Below are 24680 nucleotides of genomic sequence, written 5' to 3'. Positions count from 1 at the left end.
CGCGCAGACATCATCTCTACTGCCCAGCCGGCCTCTCGCGTTCTGCTGCTCTCCCGCTCTGCCACTCTTTGTTTGACTGTCTCTTGTTACTCGCTTCTTGGCACACTTTCGCGCCTTTCACAGGCATTCAAGCGAAAGCAGCGACTCCGGCACAACGGTGTCAGGACACGAGGCACTGCGACAGTCTTCACAGTGTGTTTTATACCCTGTAAATGAATTCAATCCCAGCCTTTCATGCCGTAAGATGATCATTTGAACCGATGCCCTTATAAGTAGGCAACGAGTTTTTTTGTAGCAAGCAGTGGACACTGCAAGTGGTGCAAGCAGTCTGAACTGTCTCTGCAAGGGACGACACTTGTGGACTGCAAGCAGTCATGCTTCGAAGGTGCAAAATTGCACATACAGGGCATCGATTGTTCGACTCGTGTCGCAGAGTCCACGAGTATGCACATGCCTGTGCATATGCATTTAAGTGTCAGGGCCTGCCACATTTTAATTTATTTAAGCGCATTCGGTGCGGATCGTAAATGAGTTAAGTGCATTTCGGCTCTCACATTATCTTCCTTTAGCCAAACCTTCGCCGACCTTACGCTGCTCTCCCACAGCTCTGCTCTGCTCGGCACTGCTTTGTCTTTTCTTTTTATCTATAAAAGTGCAGGAGCTGAAGCTGGGACCTGCCTCACTCGTTTCGCCGCCACCAATTTGTTGGCCATTGTCTGAGGCAGCAACGGCAACTGAAATCCAACAATCGCGACCGCAAAAATGCGCAATAAAACAAAGCAAAGCAAAAGCAGAGGCAGAGGCAGAGGCAACAACTGCAGCCCCAGCAGCAGCCGAAAAAGTTTTTTCATTAACCCCTTTGGCGGCGACCCCTCACCGTCACTAACCCCATTTCATTCCCCCTCAGACTCCCACATACTGCAACAATGTGATGAGAAACATGGCACAAAGTTGCACTTCTTTCATTTTTCCTTACACAAATGTTGCACACACGCCACACGCCACACACCGCACACCCGACATGTGTCCATGTGTGTGTGTGTGTGTGGCATAGAGCCAGAGCTGCAAAGGAGGAAAAAATTATACGAAATTAAATGAGATAAGTGTCGGAGCATTGTCTGCATGGCAAACTTGCAGTCCAACTTTTTATACTCGTTTCTCTTTTTCCCCTTTCGCCCCCCTTTTTTTCTTTTTATATTTTTTATTTTTGTTGCTTTCCATGTGTGGATAAATCTGTTTTTAGTGGGATTTCAGCTTAAGATTGAAGCATGGCACAGAAAAAAGAGGACTGCCAGGCAGGAGAAGAAGAGCGCAACAAAAATACATAATTCGTTAAACTGCATATTTTCAAAGCTTACTGCGGGAAATTAAATTCTTATGGAATGTTGCATGGATTAAAAAGGGTGGGGGGGGGGGGGGATGGATAATATATTATCCGAAATCCCATTGTGGCAAACCAAAGCAAATATGCATAAATATATTGATAACTCTGGGAGACATTTGGGCAGTAGAAGAGAAAAACTAATTGGAAATACCTCTTTTAAATCAGTCTAAGTCAAACAAAGAAATTTGAGATAAATCTGAGAAAAATGTGATGAAAGAAAACTCGATATACGAGCAGATTGAAAGTTCATAAAGGAAATCATTTTGCCTGTGAGAATTATTTGCATGCAAAATTGTGTTTGAATAAATGAATAATATATTAGTTTGAAATAAATTGGGATACATCAAAGAAAAAAGGTGACGATGAGATGCTGCTTGGACTGAAATTGATTGAAAACACCAGGAGTGTATACCATCCCAAATGCGCCTGGTCCTAGAAAAGGATAAGGAATACAATTCGTACAGGTGTCTGTTTCCGAATGGCTGTAAGCTCTTCAGATCCAATCGTTTAGTTTCACGTAGCTGTTGAACAGAAAAAGTTTTATTTTTGGGGATGGATCCTGTGATTCAATATTGACCAGCCATAACCAGCATAAAGTTAGACTCTTGAGCAGCGCCAGTCCAGCATGCGATGTTGACTTAAACATCTCGCTTTATTTGTGGGCTTCCCTGATCAAAAAGAGGTAATAGATAAAAAGGAAAGCTGTTAAGGCAGCCAAAGGCATTTGAGAATGCCTTTCTCCGTGTGTGCTTGAGTGTGTGTGTGTGTGTCTGTGTTGTATCTGCGAATGCCTCGACTGAGTGAGCATCTTCAAAGGCATGACAGCTACACCCCAATGCTGTCGTCCCCCAGAGCATCCCCCACGAGCATCATACATATATATTTTTTATTAATTTGCACTTTTATAGTAAACAAAAGATTTGAGTTCGGGCGTAAAGCGAGGTAAACATTTGGAAAAACTGCAGTCACTGGCACTTATCGACATGCCGCACACTTGAAACTGAACGAAAGCAAATATTTTTACTGCCTCTGCCACTGCCACTGCCACTGCCGCTGCTGCTTTTTCTTCTGCAGTGGTAAAAATAACACAAACAAGAACCCATTCCCAGTCAGACCTAATAAAATCCAATGTCACTCCCCCAAAAGGTGGGTTGTTGGAGGAGTCTGTTGCGGTTTTTCTTTCTCTGTGTATGTGTGTGTGTGTGTGTGTGAGGTGCAGCATGCAAAAATATTTGCACTTGACTGGCGGTTCTGCTGCTGGCACTGCTGGCGCTGCTGTTGCTGTTGCAGCGGAAACGGAAACATGACACCTGCGCAGCCACACACACCCACACACACATACACATTGAAAGCAGAGACGGAGACAGCGAAAGGGAGAGGGATGACGAAGAGCACTGCAGCCAACGTTGGCCAAACAAACACAAACCGAGTCGAGATAAACAGGAACTTATTATGCGAGCTCATGCAATGCGGGGTGAGGCGCGGTGTCAGGGGTGGCGGATTGATGGCGGAGGGTGGGAAGTGGGCAGGGCCTCGGCATACCAATTGTAACTGCATCTGTGGTTCCGTGTGTTTTGTGCTTTATCTGAACTTGCACTGGCAACAATGGCAATCCGAGAATGCCTCTGCTCTGGTGGCCCTTCACCCGCTGTTCGCACCGCCACGCCCACCCCCACTCACCGCAAAATGCCATTCCACTGCCATCCTGTTGTTTATTGTTATGTTTGCCAATTGCCAGATCAGATCCGAACCGACCCCACCCCACTGCACCCGACTCGGCCTAGCTCTGAGCCTCGCCGCAACAGCAAATGAGGCATGGCCTTTCGCACCTTAACCTCAGCAGGTGGCCACCAGCATGAGCATGAGCATCTACTTCAGATCCAAGATCGGTTCATCCGAGCAGCATGCCATTATCTAACAGCGTGTTTTCCGCACACAAAATGAGGGTCGTGATATGTATGTTAATAATGTAGAAGACTGGATTTAAAACATTTCAAATATACTTATGTATTAATTTATATTTTTGAGGCATTCGATTATGGCTGTTTAGCAGAGAACTATAAAAAATGTGCGTTCAGTCAACGATAAAAAAATATATTAACATATTCAGAAATTAGGTGTAAATCTTTCAATGCACCAAAAATCTGGTCAGTTCAGAATTCATGACTACCCATGCACATGCACTGCTTGCATGCGCAGACACACACCACTGTGAAAGCAGTTGAAAAAAAGTAATGCCTGCATTTGGGGGCAGCTGGCAGCTGGAAGCAGCTGTCACGGCCCGAACAACGGCAACTTTGTTTGTGCCACAAATAATTTAGACATTTAGGGGAATATTTTGTTTGCTCTTGACATTGCCCAGAGGCAGCAGCAGCTGATAATTAAGTGCCAAAACAGAAAAAAACACACACACAAAATTTTGGCCAAGGTGAAAATGGTCACATGACAAGGGGAACCCCAAAAAGGGAGCAGAATAATTGAAGGAAACTTTTGGTAAATTAAAGCCAAACAAAACCGAAAAAACTGTGCCAACTGCACATGAATATATATTAGAACTAATGCAATTCGTCAACATTGTGCTGACAATGTTCAAAAGATGCCAGAGACATAAAATTCAGACCCGAAACCGCCACACACACACACACACACAAAACGGCGACTGCGGGTAAAACTGAAGAATGCGAATGCAAATCCACTCGAGTGTAACGAGAAGAAATATGAAAATGGGAAGAAATACCCAAATGGAAACAATAAACAGACAAAGTGTGTGTCAGAGAGAAATATAAGGACAGGGCAATGGAAAGCTGAAAGGAGCGAGAGTGTAAGTAAGAGAAAATGGATAGAAAGATAAGAAATCTGCTTAGCCAGAGGTAAACGGGAGGGGATTTTCCTGAAAATGAAGGGAGCCCACGAAAGAGCAAATTAGGTTGAAGAAACCTATCTTAATGAAGTGGGAAGATAAGAGAGAAAGTATAGGGATACCAACTAAATTAGTTTTCAGAGCAATTTCTGATCTTAATTTTATTTAATTAGCGATTGTTTTGGTTTTTCTCTATTGTGATTATTGTAATTCTCTATTTATGCGCTAGCTCTTTGAACTAAATTCCTCTGGGGTTTTCCGTTGCGGAGGTATTAGCCTAAAATTCTTTCGGTACGAAAACACAATAAAAGAAATTAAAATGAAAATGTATGGTTGCGGGCTGTGGCTCCTCTTCTAGGTTCGTTTTTGGTATTTAGTTCTCCACTTTCGCCTAAAATGAAATTGCATAAGCAAGAGTGCATTTCCATGTGTGCTGAGCGGGCGTGTACGTGTGTCCTTGTGCCCTTGTGTGTGGCATAAGCCGGCAAGCAAATTAAAATCTAACGCCAAAGGCAACGACAATTGCAGTCCATCTACCCTAGTGCCCTCCTCACTTATTTGTCCCTCTCCACTCTTTATATCTCTTTCTAACTCTCTAGATCTCTCCCTCTCTTTCTAACTTTCCCACTGTTCTTGATTTTTGCCTTTTGCTATAGTAAAATGGGCATTGGCGGGAGAACAATGCTGCTCTCGTAAACCACCTCTCCTCAGTCCATAATTCTCACCAAAGCCCCCTATCCCGTCTCTCTCTCTTTTGTTGTCTTCCTGTGTGTTCCCTGTCGCCTCTCGCATATTTTCATGCATTTTTAAGCAGCCATTTGTCAAGCGCGTGAACCCCGTTTGTCGCTTACCAAAAAGCGCTCTCTGATGCCGGCTGCATTTCCCTGTCCCAACGTGTCCGTGAATCTGTGTGAGTAGGTAAGCGCTTCTAGGTGTGTGTTTATGTGTGTGCTTATGTGTGGGTGCGTGTGTGAGGGTAAAACTTTTAATTAACTAAAATTGAGGCGCCTCAGCTACAAAGAACTTTTTTTCTCGCCTTTGAAAGAAACCGACGCAGGGCAGAGGCCCAAAAAGAAAAGTCAAGCATCATTTACCTTTTTTGAGGATACCACCTCAACCCCCACAGCCACAGCAGAACGAGAACCACCCCCACGCCCCTTCACTCCCTAAAGCCCCTCGTTAGCCACGAAACTCGAACAAAGAGGCGCAAACTTTCGACAGGCAAAGTACTACAAGGTACTTAAGGCAACTGGCAAGTCAATTCAACACATCGGCACATCGAGCGGCTCAACAGATCAAAATCGCGTGTGTCGTGGCACGGTGGTCGGAAAGTGAGAGTTCCAGGGTTCGAGGGCAGTGTGGGTAGCCTGTGGGGTGGGTGCAGAAAGCAGACTTAACTGGAACAAGCCCAAAAGGCAAACGACGAAAGTATATTTATTCTGGCCCTTTATGTGGATTCACCCTGGACCAGAAAGATGGTTTTGTGTGAAACTAAGTTTAAAGATTAAAAGTGTATGAACTTTGGGAGTGTTCTCATTGAACTCGTACTTTCTTAAAGAATGTAGGCCTCAAGAGACCAGGCCTCAAAGCAACCAGAGTTTAATAGATGCATAGTACTCTTCATACTGAAATCAAAGATCAGCAAGAATACTTGTAAAAACCTTAGCTAAGATCCTCATTATTTAGATGCAACATTAAGCTTTCTATGAAAATTGCAGTCTTAACTTTTTCCAATCTGCGCATTTGCCTCTTTGTCAAAGGACTCTCTGACCAACTTCTGTCTGTATCCCTTTAATTGCAGATTCGGAACTGGAGGAATTCGAGACGCCAGCACGCTACAGACCGGACTCGCTGAGTGCCCTGAGTCGGGCGACCCGCTTCACGGAGGACGAGATCAAACGAATTTATCGCGGCTTTAAGGCTGAGTGCCCCACGGGCGTCGTCAAGGAGGACACCTTCAAAGTGATCTACTCTCAGTTTTTTCCACAGGGAGGTTCGTGCGGTACAGTATACTTTGTTTCGTTACTGTTTCTGACTTCAACTAATGACTGCCTAAAGCCTGCCAAGTTTCAAACGTTTTTCTTAACCACATATGAATGCTCACTCACCCAGTCCTAGTGTAAAGTCTCAGTTCATTCTCTGTCCTAGTGTTTTTTCTTACACTTTTGTAGTTAGATTTGTGGTGTGATGTGTGGAGTTCATTCTAGTACACCTTCTTCACTTCCGTTTCCTCTTCATCGTCCCACGAGAGTTTCTTCTCAGCACTCCATTTTCCATTCCTTTTGCTTCAGCTCGCAGGATCCCAGGCCATATATACTCTCCCATCCGTTCATATTTTCCTGGCAAATGTTCCTTCGACTCCACACCAGTCCACACAGGTTCCAATTAAAACAATCAAATATCCCTTCAGTGAATTCCATACGTTCCATTTTTACCAATCGATTCGGACTGGCACTGCAGTTGTTATCCTTCCACCTGGCGCTCCATTCCATAAGTTTCAGTTAGCCTTAATCGGTTTTGGAATCATTGAACCGATACGCACTTTGAGGGGGGAGTGCATTCAAATGAAAATGAAATTTGTGTTCCCTTTGCCTTAGTTATGATTAGCAAAAGAGCTCCAAAACAAAGGCCAATTGGCTGGAGACCCCATTCCAGACCTCCGTTGCTCCGCTGCTCCCCTGTGTATCCTGTCCCTCTTGCTCTTCGAGCTGGCCAAAAGTCAACTCAAGGCAAATGCCATTGATAAAAATGTATGGCCCTTGGGCAGACGGCGGTGGCCCCAAAGAGTTGCTGCAGATGATCATAGCGAGAGTGATGATGATGATGATACGTAGGAGGAGGAGGAGGAGAAGGAGGATGCTGGTTATACGTGTATACAGAAAGGCAAAGAGGCGACTCTTTGTTTGGACGGCTGCCCTGGCCTGGCCTGGCCTGGCCTGGCCCTTGGCTTGAAAAAATATGAAATGCAGAAAGCAAATTAGCAAAAAAGCATAAAAAGCAAAATCATGTTTCACAAGTCGCGGTCTGCTGCGGGACAGGAGGGAAGGGGAGGAAATGGGCAGCAAGGAGCGAAATAGGAAATGGGAAAGGGGCAAGGGGAGTGTTAACCAAGCCACCCACTTGACCTCGTTTGCACAACAAGTGAATTTTTTCCATATTTTTTCGTTTCCCCTCAGCACAATTTACATTTACAACTGCAAAGGCGGTAGGTGGTAGGTGGTAGATGCTAGACGGTAGCCATGGGTGGAAGTTGAGGATGATGATGAGACCGGGCGAAAGAGTCGAAATTCCTTTGCCTTTGCCGGCCAGTAACTAACTGAATTGCTGATACATTACCGCGCGAAGGGGGAATACTTGGTAATACAGTGCGGCACGGAACTCTTTAATTAACTTGGACAGTGCTTCGGGATGCAACGAGTTTCAATCATATGGAAGAGAGAGATGTATAATTGGTAATCAGAAATCAATTCATGCCCAAAGATGCAAGAATTATAAAGGACGAGATAAAGGAAAACATTGATAGCTGATTAACTACCAAGCTATCCGAAGAATAGTCTCTCCAGTTCGATTAAATGACCATATCGATTTCATTGAAAATTCGTATAAGCTACAGCACTTTACAGCTGCCTTATATGCCTGCCACGCACTGCACATCGTCTATAATTTCGGACTGATTCTTTTGAGAATGCTTCAAATTGCTGGAAGAATTCATGCCCACCTCGAGTGCATGGCCAGACAAGGACGAGCAGCATAAATCCTATTTATGCCACATTTGTACTGCTCAACCCCTCCCCCGCTCCAGGCAGTGCAGAAGTAGAAAAGTTATTGCTACACATGTTTGGGGCACTGAATTATTATAATAAACCTATTTTGACTGCCACAACAATGGCGGGAAGAGGAGCCAGAGCCGCAGCCAGATATGTGGGGCGAGTCTGTGATGCCCACAGAAGGGGAACGCCAGAGGGACGATGGGGGGAGGGGAGAGTATGCTTTCCATCGACAGCCGGAAACAGAAATAAGAAATTCCAAGTAAACATGAGACTAACGTCCTTTTTCCCTTCTCTTCCTCGGCTCCGCCTTCGCTCCTCTTCTTTTTCGGCACACCCTCTTCATGGCAGCCCCCCGCTGATTATTCTTATTCTTCATCATGTCTGCCCGTTATCTGATGAAAAATAAATAATGAAATCATTTTTTATTTTGATAAGCTGCTTTACCCACGCATCCCCCTCATCCCCATCACACACACACACGCTGCCAGATCCTAATACAAGTTGGCAGCCCCAACGAAGGCGAACCAGAAGCAAAAAAGAAACAAAAAAAAGCATCATCAAAGTTGGTGATTTATCACTTTTGGCCCCTGCTCCAGCTGCAGCTTCAGCTCCAGCTCCAGCTCTTCATCCCTCAGCCGGACTGTTTCTCTCCCCCGCGCTTTGTCGCTTTTTGTTTTTTGCAGGACTCGCGCTCCGCTCCTTTTTGGCAAATTTCTGCGCAAATTTTATAACAATTTTTACATGGCACATTTGCAGTCATTTTTGATTTGTTCGCGAACGAGCGCCAGAAACAAAATTCGGGACGCGGACGCAAACGCGGACGGAGAGCAGCTGGGAGCAGATGCCATCTTTTGGCATTGAGCTTTGACCTTGCCAGCCCAGCCCCAACCCGTCTCCATCTCCATCTCTGAATGGCAGTTTGTGCGTGTGGACGTGGCACTCTGCGTCATGCGTCATAAAAACACATTAGGCATCAAACGGCGACAATAAATTTTGACAAATAAATTTATACACTCCCCTGTGCTCGTACATACAGTGCGTTTCGCCTCTTTAAGGTGGCCCAAAGTTTAAAGTTCCCCAAGTGATGATGGGGAATATAGGGTATCAAAAAATATGCTCGGCTACGCGGAATCATTCAATCATTCAGTTGGCTCTAAAATATAAGAATAGCTACCAACTCATCAGCTATTTTATGCCACTCTCTTGCTGAAGGTGCTGTCAGCATACTCGCTAATTTAAGAGAGTTTAAATAAAGTTCTGCCATCAACGATAAGTCACTTATCAGAGCTATTCAGGCAGTTTGCCATTGCATTACTTTGGCATTCTTCCTTAAGTTGTTATCGAATTGGAAGGAACAGGAATAGGAACAGTATACAGTATACAGTATACAGAATTAAATTCGGATATGTGAGCTCTCGCTTTATGGACTCTCACTTTTAAAATGCACTAAAAGAGGCAATTCTGGCTCTTTCCCTTTGCGGCCAGCTTACTGCTTTGTGACAGGGTATGAAAGCTCGCTCCTAAATGAGATTTGATGAGACTTTATGAACTGACGTCTTTGACCCGCCAAAGAGGTGTAAACATCGTGAGCGCATAAACCGACAAAAAAGTTCAGCATCAGCAGCAGCCAAGAGCATCCAAGAGCATTCAAAAGCATTCAAAAGCATCCAAAAACAGCAACAGTCATAAACATAAACGCGAATCGTAAAATTACGGAAAAGGAAGGAGTGAGAGGAATGGGAATGAAATAATCAAAACGTTATGTGATGGCCAGATAAAGAAATTTTTTCGCTCCGCACTGGAGAGGAGGAGGGGGGCTGAAGGGGAGCAGTGCGAGTAAGTGCGCTAAGTGCTTTCGGCGCATACCCAGAGAGGAGTCAGAGATCTCCCAGAACCAGAACAAGAACCAGAACTCGTTGAGCCCTCATAAGTAGGCAACACTTTTGTCTGTGGCAGCAGCCGCAAGGGGAATTGAGAATGTTCAAATGGAAGCGGCAGCACCAGGGGACAGCAGGAAGGGCAGGGGCCGTGCCAGTGCCAGAGCTTATCAGCAGCCACAAGAGACACTCGCATAATTAGCTGCGAACTGTTTTCCACCCAAGCCCTAGCTCCAGCCCCAGCCCCAGCCCCAGCCCCAGCCACAGCTTTCATTGAAACTTTTGGGCGAAAAATGTTGACTTTTCCTGTGATAAACAGGAACGATTCAAGGAAAACATGGAAAAACTTTTATGGTTGACAAAACTGAAAGGAAAAGCGAAAAGTTTTTGTTGCCAAGACGCAGACGAAGACGAAGACGACGACGACCCACATAAAAGATTCGACCCAAAAACCAGGACCCCATTCATATCTTTATGCTGGCCAACTATCGAACTATGTATTTTATAGCTTCCTTTTGTGTATGTGTATATGTATGCGTAGAGTTGAATTGATAATGTTACCAAAGCAAAATGTTAAATGCTTCAGTTGAGACCTAATTGGTCTCGTTTTGCCGCTAGCCAGCCAGCCAGCGATTGGAACTCTCACATTTAACGCTCTCCTTTTCTTTGCTTTCATTAAACGAACACCAACAATAATGTACGACGCCATCCAACAACGACATTTAACAACAGCCAACCCAACCTTATACGCACATTATGTATTCAATACACTGGATCAGGATCGCAGCGGTATTGTCAGCTTTGAGGTGAGTTCTAGCTCTAGATACTATCTGAAAACAGTTGTTATAAGCCTTCTTGTCCCACTCTTGGTGGAAAGACTGGGAGACTGTGGAAAATTCTGGTATACAATGGGGAAAAATCCTATTTACAAATTATTCATTAAAGATGGCTGATCAATGATACTATTTCATATCGATAGCAGCAGCAAAATCCCCCCACATCAAGAAAAATCAACAACTCTTGGTAATAACAATGTCCCCAAACCATATCAAATTCTCAAACTGAGGGCAATGCAATGGGAAACATTTGAGCAGCTTATTTCCGTGCCTCGTCCTGTCCGTCTGGCTGCCGAGACACAACATCTATACGGTAGGTCTGCAAGGAGTCGAACTAATGGACTTTCATGTGTGCCGGGACGAAATTGCGGTTTGGATTGGACTGAGGAGCAAAGCAGACTGAAGGAAATTGAGAAATTGTCTTAGAAATCAACTTTCGTACAAACAAAATGTGGCACTGAGCCCGAGCCATTTGCAATTAAATCGAATCGATTCGAATCGAGCCAAAGCAAATATCCCTTAATGGCATGACCATGTGTGTGTGCTCTGAGCACTGAGAGCTGCGCTAAATTTGTGGCTAACTACATAATTGAACGGACACTGGGTCCGGCACGAGTCCGGGGACCAGAGTAGACAGCTGGCAGTCATCACTGCAGTTTATCAGAATGCTGTTTCTCACTCAATGGGGCATCGTTATCCATAATTAATCCTGCCACTCAATGGGCAAGGCAAGTGCGTAGAATTCGAGTACTTCGAGACAAACAATTCAATTTAATTCACTTGGTCGCCGCTCTCTGTTAATCCTCGGACCATGATGCGGCGCAAAGAGAAACTCTTGGGCAGGGGAACTCTTGTAAAAGCAGCATCCCATCCCCGAAGAAGTAGGAGGAATGGACCTAAGTACAATGAAATTACTTTAGACATTTTAAGTATAAAATATGGCTGACAGCTGAGTCGAGTAGAGTCGAGTCGAGCCAAGTCGAGTTCGGTGTGTAACTGGGAGTCCAGAAGCAAAAGTTGTGTGGCATCGTGAGTCGTCTCTAAATGAAGCTGATTTGGCTCCCTCCCCGGGAAGGATGAGCGGGAGTGGTAGAGTGCTGGAGTGGTAGAGTGGCGCCAAATGATGCTGCAAAATGCGCAAAGCAAGCAACAGCCATGGCAACTCATCCTCCTTCTCCTCCTCGCCCCGGGTAATCGCATTTAGTTACGGTTTATTAGTGACAGCAGCAAAACGGCGGAGAACAAAAAGCCCAAAGTGAATGCCCACGCAAGTCCATTGCTCTGCCAGATACATAGATGTTTGAGCGCTCTATTAACTGCCGGCTCATAAAAGTTGTAATAAGTACAGAGCACACAACAAGACTCGAGACCCTCTCGCAGCCTACTCGTCCTCGGCCTTTAAGTAATCAAAGCGGAACCTCTCCGTGGCGCCTCCTTTGGCCCATTTTCGGCCCCAGAAAAGTGTTCGGCTATTGGGAAGGGAGGCATACGTTTGAGGAGCAGTATAATTACAAGTCTGGGGAGATCTGCGAGTATAATGGGAAGAAAATGTAGTAGTAAAACCAAATTAAAGTTAAACGCCAAAGGAATTATACTAAGTAGAACAAGTAATTAAAATTGGAGGTATGGAATAGGAATATTGAGTAAAAACAGTACATATTTATTAGTAAATAGAATTGGGAGCACCAAAAGAAGTAGATGGGAAATGAGTAGCAGCACAGAAATGAACCAAGGACAAAACTGGACTTGCACTGTGGCTGTGCAACTTATAGCCATTTTATTTTCAAACCCTGAAAATATGTTAAACTTCCTTTTCACTCTTTATTCAATCGCAGTTCAGAAGGCTGGCCTTCAAAATTAATCATACATACAGTATATAGAATCCATGAGAAAAGCTAGACAAAATCAAAAAACTAAAGATAGTTGCTAGCGAAAAATGTGGCACATTTAATGGCAGCTTCCGCTGCATTTTGCCAGCTTTCTTTTTTCTTTCCACAAATTTTCTTTCTCTCTGTTGGCAGCTATTTCGTTAGCTTCTTCGTTCATTTTCGCTGGCGGGCAACACTGCGGATGGCAGCAGCCAAAGCGAAAGGAAAACCTCGAAAAAAATAATGCGCCAAAATCAAAAATCAAGGAAAATGTCTCGAAATTGAAATCAGAGGAGGGAACTGGAGAGTGAGGGATTCCAGGGGTGGGGGCGGACAGAGATATAGTTGCCACTAGATGCCGCGTGTTTCTCTGCTGTCGCCTGTCATTGTCAACATTTCTATTCCAGCAAAGACAAAGCAAAAAATCGAATACATTTCTGCAGATTGTGAGACGGAGAAATGCGGAATTTCTGCGCCCCCTGCACCCCCTGCACCCTCTCTTTTTGCCACCATCTCTTTCCCATTATCTCCCACTCGATCGCCCTTTTGTTTGACTGTCGTCTGGCCCCATCCACACCCCCAGCCCCCCTTGGGCTCATGCAAATTGCAAATAATTTTTCTCCACTTTATTCACTGTCTTGACTGCCCCTGCAATGTCCGAACATGAACTCCACTTCCGGCCGTGACGCCTTCAAGCCAGCCCCAGCCGCAGCGAGAGAGGGGAATGTGTTGCGGGGTGGGGAGGTGACTCTGGTGTTGGAGAAAGCACACAGCGCCATTGAAACGATGAATTATGGCGATTTTAACGCCAACTTTGTCATGCAGGGGTCCTGTGGCAGCGACTAAGAGGAGCACAGGCAGAGCTGGATACCCACAGAACACAGCAGACAGAAGACACTAGTGTGTCCCCCTTCACGCCATAAAAAAGCGACGCAGATAAACGCAAAAACCCAAGTCAAACAATAGAACCAGACCTCCAGAATGGACAGAACCGGGAGGAAAAGGCGGAAAAGGAGGCGAGGCCTTGCTAGAGAGGAGCTCGTGACACGAACAGGGATAAAAGGGCCCCTTACATCTCACGTACTTCGAATAATAAGCACACTCACGTCCGCAGTCCATCACTGAGGGAGAGAGACCAAAATGTACAGTCGTGCACACACACACACACGCATACGAAATATAAACCTACATGCATACACATAAGAAAGTCCTCCCTGCCCCTCCGAAGCAGCTTATCTCTGTGAGCCTTTAGCTTTTTGCCGGCCTCGCCATTTTCGCCGTTGAATAATGACCTCAAAATTGTAATGACTACAAGGCACGTACTCGATATAAAGCATGTACAACCGCCTCTCGCGGGGCAGGGGCAGGGGAAAGGCAAGGGGCACGGGCATGGGGCAAGGGCAGGAAGTGCCCGGTAAAAGGCAAAGGCAAACCCCTAGTTTTGTATGTGACGGTCTGACTAAGTAGACTTCCGCTTTTCAATTAAGTTTCACATATTGTTGCAAGGTGTTTTATGCGCGATTTGCATGACAGTCGCGTTTATTAAACTGCCAACAGGAGTAGAACACACACACACACACCCAAACACACACTGGAACAGCAACAAAATGGCCCAACATCAGAGGGAATAGGTAACAACAAGAACAATGAGGGCCACAAACACACAGAGCTGTCATGGCCGTACTGAAATTGTGGGGTTGGGGCCAATACGCCAAGAGGGAAGGCAAAGAGAGTGCCAGCGACCTGTTTACGCTGGCAGAAAAGATAAATTGCTCAAGTGTGTGAGATAAAAGCAATTGAGAAGGCGTCATACCAAAGGAGGAGTACAGTACAGTGAATACAGTACCGAGAGCAGCAATTGTGGCATCTACTCGTATGAATGTTGAATGCTGAAAGCAGAAAGCAATGAAAAATTACTTACGGCTAGTCAGAAGTGCCACAAGAAGTGCAAAATGGAAGATCCTGACATGCCCCCAGCAGCGGGGTACTCCGCCATTCTATTGGATTATCGGCCACTTAAGAAAAATAACAATTGAGGGCATTCATCTACTTCCAACGCTCGCGAAAATACCAGCAAACTGTGGCATAACATTTTCCATATTTCGGAAATTTTGGAAGCCTTTTTTAATGGCAAGGAAAAAATATATAGATATGTGTTTTCTGTGGAACAATCCCTGATATGGAAAACAATTTTCAGCAATTATTGATCCGTGTTAGAAAGTATTTTTCGAACAGAAATTCCGATTCTATGTAATGCTCGTACAGCCCCCGATGTTAAAAATGCTGGTCAGTATTCGCTTCTACACTTTGCTTCTCTTTAATACTCCTATAGGATTTTCCATTTTAAAACTTGTTGTTGTTGTGCCATTTTGATATTCTCTGCCATTTGTCTACGTCGAATGGTGAAAGTTGCTGATGTGTCTTGTACTTGGTCTAACATCGTTTTTCGTTGAAACTCGTGCCAGTTTTTCTATTCCATTTCGGTTTGATAAATTAGTTGGACATTGCAATTGCCCAAATGGCCAGAACAACACACAAATGATGCCTCTGCTCCAGCTTCAGCTCCAGCTCCAGCTATTGCCCCTGGCCACTGGCTGCTGGCTCGCTTTTGCCTCTGGTCTCGTCTCCCCAGTATGCAAACTCCAGGACTCGGTCTTCTGTCAGCTGTGGCTAGGGCCTTACCGAAATACCTCAACACCTCCTACAGTACAAGTCCTGGGAGGAGAGGGTCGTAAAAAGTTTCGCCCACTCCACCGCAAGTCCTTATCTAGGTACATTTGTCATACAAAGCATAGGAATAAATGTCTACTTCAGCTTCAGAAGCAGTACTCGTAGCAGGAGCAGCAGCAGCAGAAAACAGATGGGGGATGGGGGATGAGGCATGACAAGGCTATCGCCAGGAAGACGATGTACAGCACGTGCTCATGGGCTGCGGTTTACGAGCAATTTCTTAAAACATATTTTCAATTTCTTTTATACCTCTAATTCTGTACGTCCCATGTCTCCATGTCTGAGGGGCTCACTGAGGGCCTCACTCTCGCCTCACTGGTGTGCCCGTGCCCCTCTCTTGGTTCTCTCTTTTCCAGCTGTATACTTACGCGAGCTTGCTTTTTCTTGTCTTTTTTTTTTTTTTGTTGCTGCCACAGGACTTCGTTCAAGGACTTTCGATATTGTCGCGTGGCTCCGTGGAGGAGAAACTACGCTGGACCTTCTCGCTGTACGACATCAATGGAGATGGCTTCATTACGAGGGAGGAAATGACTGACATTGTGACTGCCATATACGAGCTAATGGGCCGCCTGCCCGACGAGTATCCCGAGGAGGAGAAGATCAAGGGCAAAGTGGAGCAAATCTTTCAGGTATGTGAACCCCCCGCTCCCCCCTGTACGCTTGCCCGCCCCTGCTGCTGGGGAAATCTAAAACCATTCGCAGCGATTATTTATGCTAATTATACGATTTGAATTTGTGTCTGGACGAGTGCACGAACATGAAACTTATTTACTTTGCATTATGCAAATGCAAATTGTCTATTTCAATTTGCTGGCCAGAACAGCTCTCTGCCCGCCAGGGGGAGGGGAACACTTGGGAGCGGAGCGACTTGGCTTGCCAGTCACGCATTGTCATTAGAGGTCGTTGCCTTGTTGCTATTGGGCTTGGGCTTGTGCTTGGGCTTGGGGATAGCATTCGAAATAAATTGAGCAAAGCAAATTCGCACGCGACACATCTCAAATTATGTTTTGGGAGAGCGATGAGAAATTGACGATAGATGATAGATGGCCCTCGAAATCATTCACAGTCCATCAGCAAGATCTCAAACTGTCACTGCATTACAGACAAGGCTAGGTTTATGAAAAAACCAGAAGTGTAGTCGGTATACCATTTCCAATTGAAATCCTCCTCTATTCCACAGAAAATGGATATCAATCGCGATGGCGTTGTGACGCTGGAGGAGTTCCTAGAGGCCTGTCGCAACGATGATGCCATTTCCAGATCTATGTCCGTATTTGATACATCATTCTGACCATATCCGACCGACAAGGGCGATGAGTACACGGTTCGACGGCCGCGACGCAGTCGCAGCCAGCAGCAACGACAGCAGGAGCCAGAGAAACGTAAGTCAAACCACAAGACGAAGAACAAGCAACAGCAAAAACAACAGCAACAACATAGCACTAGACACCAAGCGGCAGCCATAGGCTGCCACATCATCGACATGGACGGTGGCAGCGGCGGCAGCACCACACCCACAACAACATCAGCGGCAACGGCCAGCACAATGAACTGCAACATCCACCACCACCAGCAACACCAGCACCACCAGCAGCAGCAGCACCACCACCACCACCACGAAGAGGAGTACGATGAGTACGATGATGAGGAGGATGACAAAACTGACGATGATGATGATGATGAGGATGAAGACGGCATTAGTCGGACGGCTATTTGTCGGCACTGCCAACGTCCCCAATGGGAAGTCCTTCAGCGACCAATGCGCCAATACAGATCCCGTTCCAAGTCCACGTCCAAGTCGCACAAGCGCAGTAAGAGCAGGAAGCGCCAGCCAAATCATCAGAGGACGGGGCAACACCATCAACAGCATCAACATCAGCATCAGCCGCCGCGCTGGCCCGAGCTGAACGTGGCCAACGAGCAGGCCATTCGCTTCCGCTGCCCGCAGGTGGGGCCGCAGGTGGGTCGCGACTTGCACACACCGCAGCCCATGCACTTCCACCATCCGCAGTCACAGCCCCAGCTACAATCGCAGCTGCAGTTGCAGGTGCCGCAGCAGTTTGTGTTGCAGCCCAAGATGGCTGCTGGATCAAAAAAAAGCAAAAGAAAATCCCGACAACGTCAGCAGCAGCACCAGCAGCAGCAGCAAAAGGATGCGCACGCTCCAGAAGGAACAGAGCTCACTCGAAGTCCAGCCACAGCCCGAGCCCAACCAAGGGCGGCAGGAATGGCAGCCGGAGGAGGCGTAGAGGTAGCTCAGCTGCCTTTGCCCCCATTGCACGTGGTTGTGGGTGGGCCGGAAGAGGGAGAGGGCGAGGGAGAGGAGGAGCAGCAGCTGCCCGCCACGCCGGACTCGCCGTCGCTGGTGACGGTCAGCACTTGGTACACGGTGGCCAAACAGGGTGTCTCCTGCTAATCTGTGCAGTGAGTATCCGTATTCTCGCCGATCCCTGTGTCCCTGTGTCCCCGAGTCCCCGAGTCCCTGAGTCCCGAAATGTAATCTAGTCAAAGCCGAATGCCAAACGCTCTCTCCGCCATTCGCCATTTCAGTTAACCTTTTGAATCGGTCGAGTTGTTGTTGTTGTTCGTTTCTAGATATAAATATTATATACCAAACATATTCGTATATATAGTACCTACAGAGCATATATCTATATATACATTGTTTATGCATACGTATGTGTGTTTTATTAAAGCTAAATTTGTTTTGCATTTCTGTTACTCTTACCTATAATTATTGTTATCATTATTATTTTGTATTAGCTAAATTAAGTTATCAGAGTTCTTTGTTCTCTCTGTGTGTGTATGTATGTACATTGATCGATGTTGCAAACTGTCAAATGTGTTATAGTCTTAAATATAGATATCTATGGAAATTATATATAGGTTGATGAATTGCATAACTGAAGGGCCCCAAATAAATTTATTTAAAAAGAGTATATCTACAAATTGTATCCTTTTTGTTTGATTTTTGTTTGTTTAACTTTTCCCCTACTTCAAAACATATTATTCATATACATAAATGTTGTTAGATGTCCTAGAGTTACAAATTGACGTTAGCTGTGATGGAAAAACAAAACCGAAACCGAAACCAAAACCAGAAGAAATACAATATATTGTATGAATAAGAAAATATACCTAATATACAAAACTGTAAAATAAAGTGGGTAAAACTCGAGGCAGGAGAAACGATATCTGTTGTAAGCGTAAGCAGGATCAAAGTGATTCTGAATATGGGTGTGAGTGTGGGAGTGCGAGTGTGAGTGTGTGCGCAAAGGAAGAACCAGAGACCAATCCTAAAAAAATATATTCAATATATAGTCGCCAATTGAAACAGTAGAGACGTCTGGTCTGTCGAAATGCAACAATTTTCACTCTTCAACGAAATTCCGCGAATAAAAGTGATGTTTATTCTTTAATTATATTTCAGCACAGCACTTTTCAATGTCAAATGGAAATTAATCGAAAAGCCCACACGATAAAAAGTGATACTGAATTGTGAAAAAGTGTGGTAATATTATTATTGCTTATTGAATGAAACGAAACGTAACGAAACGAATTGAAACGAGTATGCAGATTAAATGAACAGAGTAGAGGACACTTTCAGCAAATAAAGTGTCGTCGTTTGACAGGAGAAAAAATCGCTGTCATTGAAATGCAAATTAAATAGTATTTCGCTCGACTCGAAACGGGAGGAGATACATAGATACTCGTAAAATGATTATAAATGTGAAACTCTTTGGCAAAAGATATGTATGTGTTGCATTTAGGTAGCCGCTTTTTGCGTGATTACTCGTACTCGTACTCGTACTCGTATTTTAGCCAACTTTCTTCTTTATTGGGCAAATTTAATTGGATGCGACGCCTGTCATGCCATTATACTACTTACTCCACTCTATATGTATTATAAACGAATTTGTATGTGTGTGTGCCAACTCTTTTCAAACTTTGTTCGAGGAGCAGGAGCCCATTGACGATGCGAGTTGGGCAAAGTTTGCTAAGCGTTAACTTTTTTTGCTAACTGTTATTGCTTGACATGCTTTTGGTTGTTGTTGTTTTCATTATGCCACATTGGACACAACAAGGAAACACACACATGCACACGGACACACGCATACACACACACACACATACAGACACAGACAAGCAAGACAAAGCAAACAAGGATACAAACGCATGGGAATTGAAATTCGTGTATGGCAATTAAAATATCTGCTTTATTTCTCTTTCTCTCTCTCTCTCTCTCTTTCTCTTCCTCTTTTTCTCTGCTTATTGCTGCTGGCCCGGTACACACACACACACACACGCACGCACACGCATACACTCATATTCAACCACATACGCATACTAGCAGAAATTTGCATAAAAACAAAATGAAATGCGCAACGAGAAAAAGCAACGCGATTCTGACAAACAGAAAGACAGAAAAAAAAACAAAAAAAATGAATATACATAGCTACCAAATGTCCATAAATATGCAATTATGGTCAAGAGTGTGGATGTGTTTATGCAGCGACTACATACAACTGCAACAAAATGCAGCGACATCGCAGCAGTCCAGTCAGAGCACCAGCAACAACAACAACAACAACAGAAACAGAAACAGCTATGAACATACTCCATTGGCTGCATAATTAGCAGGGTGGCATTTAATGGGTTAGCCGCAACCCCAAACCCAAACAAACACTGCTTGCAAGCAGTTCTATCTCTGTAAGTATATTCGCGCGTCATGCAAGTGCAAGCAGCTGCTGCTTGACCATCTGATGGACCCAAGCAAGCAGTTTCGTTCAGTTTTTGAAGCAAAAGCCAAGGCAAATGTTTTAACCCATGTTCTGCATGTAAGTACTCCCCCCATCCCAAGAAATGGCCCATTGAAAATTTATATGTATATGTCTACGGCATACCAAACGAAAGCTTTATACAATGAAAACTAAAACTAAAACTAAAACCTTACTCTTAATGATTAAAACAAAGAAAGTACATATATTGAGAAAATTGAATGACAGAAAAACTATATTTATACGAATGAGAAAAACCTAAAGAACAAAACAAAAAACAAAAAAAAAACAACTCGAAAAACAGGAACTAGCAAAGAAAAATATAAATGAATTTCAACATTATTGAAACTTAATTGGAACCATTTTGAACTTCTACTTAAAATACAATATTTAAAAAAAGATCTATGTGTAGATAATTAAATGTGAACTCTGTGCTGTCTAAATCAAAATAATGATAACAAACCCATAGAGGAGGACACAGTACCAGTAAATACATAGTGTTCCCTTGCGCATGTTGTTGAATTTATTCCATTTGGTTGTTGTCATTGCAAACTGGGTATTTCCATTGCCAAATTACTCGTATAGGGATCAGAGGGGGATGGCGATGAGGAATGAATGCCTTCTAGTCTGCCTGTATATACTGAGAGATATATGTATGTATGTATGTCCAGTCTGTGCAACCAGGCGTGAGTGTGTTGGAGAGTATTGGAAGTTGAAGGCAAATCAAATATAAAACAAACATGTTTGAATAAGAAATTGGACCACAACAACAATGCATAAGGCAAACAGTTACAGCAGCTAAAACTACAACAAAAGGAGTAGCATTAACCGATATCCCATGCATGTATGTACGTTGTACACACATACATACAGCGCAGACCTGTATGCTTACAATACGAGTATTTATCAAGTGAATTGGTGTGTTAATGTAATTTTTTGTAGCTAGATATAAGTGACACAAACACTAACAGTCAAAAGCAACAAACGAAGATGAAGAAAACTATTAGAAATAGAAGAGAAAATGTTGAAAATGAATTCTCAATGTATATAGTGTGGAAATGGTTTTTCATTTGCTTGCAGTTCGCAGTTAAACCTACTAAAGAATCCTTCTCTATATTACTCTAAACTCAAAGTAATTGTTGCATTTTAAAACCCCTATATTTACAATACATAGCTGTGTACTTTAGCTGTAGTCTTCCAGGAGTAACCGAAACAGCAAATTAAACTGAAACAGAAACTGATACAGAAACAGAAACCGGAGAAGAAACCGGAGCAGAACCCGGAGCAGAAACCGAAACCGAAACCGAAACCGAAACCGAAACCGACACCACACTAGTCGTCAGGTGAGGCGATGTGAACTCTATTCCAAGTAGATGAAAACCTGTAGCAAAATTGTACCTTAGCTGAAAAACCTCGAAAGCTTTCAAAACATAAACTAAAACTAAATCTACAACTAAATTTAAATTCAACGAAGACCTTACAAATGAAAAACCAACCGGAATATAAATTGTAAAACAATAAAACTTATAAATAGTCGAAATCGTGTCCAAAGTAAAATTGCGAAAAGCTCTCTAACAATAAATGTGTTGCTGTCGAAATCAAGGCGTTCAATATTATAATGGGATACGAGTATATGTACATATTATACATACGAAAAATTATATTATTTTTAGATAAATGTTATCAATGGCGTCGGAGTCATAGGCAAACAAACCTAGCAACCTCTATAGCAAACTCTACCCAAAACTATCTGAATTCCCCCCCTGAAAACACTCCCATGGTTATTCAAAGTAAAGTCCTTCAAACCATTGGTTTCCTTCTACATATGTATGTAAGCCAAGCGGGATCCGATCTGATCTGATCCCAGGCATCCACGACAATATAGAACCCAATATAGAACTCGAAGACACGAACCTGACTATCCGACACAACCTATAAACCGATAAACCTGTGCAATACGATACTCACCTACGTTCAATTCGTACCCACCCCAGAACGAAGCCCCCGTCTAAGCCCCCAGCCCGATTTCAATCTTGAGATCTTGAGAACACACTCGCACACAATTCTCAGTTGGTGGAAAATCAGTCTTACATCACAGTTCTTTTTTCTCTCTCTCTCTCTCTCTCTCTTTCTCTCTCTAGCTCTCAATCTTTTTCTGTGTTAGTCTGTGCGTGAATTAGCAATAAAATCTTAAATGCAAAATCTATTTCAAACAAATAATGTGTCAAATTTTCAACAACAAAAACAAATTCAAAGAAAAGGATGGCAAGCAAAAGAAGAAGAAAAATAATGAAAGAAACAATTGGAGGATTGCCAACCAAGTTGCAAGTATTTTCCAGGCCTAAGCCTTAAAAGTGTAAACCAAGAAACTTGAATTAGAAGAATCGTAATGAGAAGAAAACGTTATTGTATAGAGAAGCTCCTTGGAGGGCGCGTGTGGCTTTTTTCCTTATTTATAAGCTGTTAAAATCAAATTTTACTAAACGAAATTAAGTATTGAACAAAGCCAAGAAAGTCATTTAAAAGGAAAATAAACGAAAAACTTAAGAATTATGTACTAAATACAAACAAAAAAAAAAGAAAAAAAAATCTCGTTTTAGAGAAATATTTGAACTTTCAGTTATTGCTGTAAAAACTGTATTTGTACATCTACATATATGTATATGTATATGTATATATGTATATCGTATTAAAGAAACAAAAACAGAAAATACATGTCATACAATAGCATAGGCCTAAGAAACAATTTAAAATAAAACAAATTAGCGATAGACGAACATTTCAGCCCAACAGCTCTGAATTGTCCAAGAGCGGGTCCAGAATGCAGATGGACAGACGGACAAACAGACCAGTGCGAGGGGGGTATATCAAAATCCGAATTGTTTTCAAACGCAAACGAGCAAAAGCAAGAGCAAGAGCAAAAGTTTTTAGCCAATGAGTCAAACCAAAAGAGAATTTCAAGTTTTATCAATTGATCGATCGGTGAACGAGGTCTTCGTTCGCTTCCCAGGTGATCCTCAAAGATGTGGTGGAAGTGGAAGCCGATGTACTAGCGTCAGGCTCAGGCCAGAGCGACTATCATCACTGAGTTTGACCATCAGATGACTCAGTTCACAACTGAGCGAAACGAAACGACACGAAACGAGACGAGACGAAACAATTGAGTAAAATAAATGTTATAAACACAATTACAAATTGAAAATTGATAATTACGAGTATATACACATACATATATACCCAGCAAACTAGTTGTAAACATAGCTGATCTTTTTGGTGTAAATTTTAAATGAGAAAACCAAACGAACAAACCAAACAACTTTCCATGCAATAAAAACAAACTAAATGTTTCAAAACTAAAAAACAAAACCAAAAACAAAAACAAAAAACATTGTTTAAATGCAAACTGCATGAACCAAAAACAAACAAAAAATACTACGGAAAAAAACTTAATTAAATGAAAAAAAATATTTTTTTTGTGAAGTTAAAATATGTATAAAGAAAATAAAAACCAAAAGAATTATACAAAAAAAAAAGAGATAAAAGAAGCAATTATTTTTCAATTATTTTGCTAGGATGTAGATACCGATATCATAGCTGTACCTATTGTGGATCTGGTAAGTGGTACCCAATAATGGCGAATAAGCAGAGCTCAATTGAGAGAGCCTATGCAGCCCCACAATGAATGCATTAATGATTACCATTACCTCACGGACTAGCGCACCCAGTCTGGCGCCACCGCCCCGATGCTTATGCTCCATAATGCGCCTATGATTACTGCCAATGCGGCTGCAACAGGGCTGCCGTCACGCCAAAGGGATTTGCCAGGTTTTTCGGTCGGATAGTGGCCGAAATGGGTTGCAAAATATGTGTGTGTGCCTGGCATTCAGAGTGCACCAGAGCAGTAAATGGATTGGAAGAGCATATTTTGCCAGCGGATCGAAGAGGAAAATCACTATCAAAGGAGCTGACCAATCCCTGAGTGGCACACGGGCATGTGCGTGTGGCTCTGCCTGTGGCTGTGTCAGTCCAGTCTGGAGGAGATTAAGACGTAGATGGAGCCTAGACTGCAGCCAGGGCCAACTCCCTTGACCAGCCACGTCCTGCAATTATAATGCGGTTACGTTCAAAGCACGCACACGAGCAGGGTCAGAGTCTAGAGAGAGAGAGAAAGCGAAGGAAAAAAGGCCGACAAGGAAACTCACTTAATTGTTACACAAAAAAAAAAAAAAACAGGCAAAGGGAGGACCAGAGCACGCACATGAGAGGTAGGAGGAACTGAAGGCACGGAGGGTAATCGTTAATTAAATCACGTTGTAACGGAAATGAAGTTATTGACAGGCATAAGTGCCTGCTAGAACAGGTCGACTGCCCCTGCTCATGCCATGGGCGAGGTCCCTGTGTGCGGCAAGGTTTAATTGCCAAACATGTGTATCGCTTTCATGTTCCATTAAAGAATTACCTTATCCACCTCTGGCACCACCCATACCCATGGTCCACCCTTCCGTCCGTCCGTTCCCCTATCGAACCACTCAGCATTTCATGGACAAACGCATCTTTTCATTTTATTTTCAATGCCA

The 24680-nt window shown here is 43.6% G+C and overlaps 1 protein-coding gene across 7 annotated transcripts in view; it reads left to right on the top strand.

The window, feature by feature from the left end:
- The window catches only part of LOC108158188 (protein naked cuticle), an 82904-nt gene extending 59413 nt beyond the window's left edge, over window positions 1-23491 (top strand). For 3 of the 7 annotated variants that reach the window (XR_001775234.2, XR_001775229.2, XR_001775232.2), the window contains 5 exons: window positions 6046-6237; window positions 10624-10697; window positions 15742-15954; window positions 16506-16707; window positions 19680-23491. Coding sequence is in view for 1 of the 7 variants with exons in the window: in XM_017290422.2 (XP_017145911.1) it covers window positions 6046-6237; window positions 10624-10697; window positions 15742-15954; window positions 16506-16595; window positions 16644-17741 (1667 nt within the window). In the remaining 6 variants the exon portion in view is untranslated. Of the gene's footprint in view, window positions 1-6045; window positions 6247-10623; window positions 10698-15741; window positions 15955-16505; window positions 17750-19676 lie in introns of all 7 variants that reach the window. The other 4 variants (XR_004471180.1, XR_001775231.2, XM_017290422.2 and 1 more) reach the window with 3 other exon arrangements.
- Window positions 23492-24680: the final 1189 nt, after the last annotated feature.

This window comes from Drosophila miranda, chromosome XL, assembly GCF_003369915.1.
Source record: "Drosophila miranda strain MSH22 chromosome XL, D.miranda_PacBio2.1, whole genome shotgun sequence".
Lineage (NCBI taxonomy): Eukaryota > Metazoa > Arthropoda > Insecta > Diptera > Drosophilidae > Drosophila > Drosophila miranda.
This window is presented reverse-complemented; position numbering and strand designations above follow the sequence as displayed.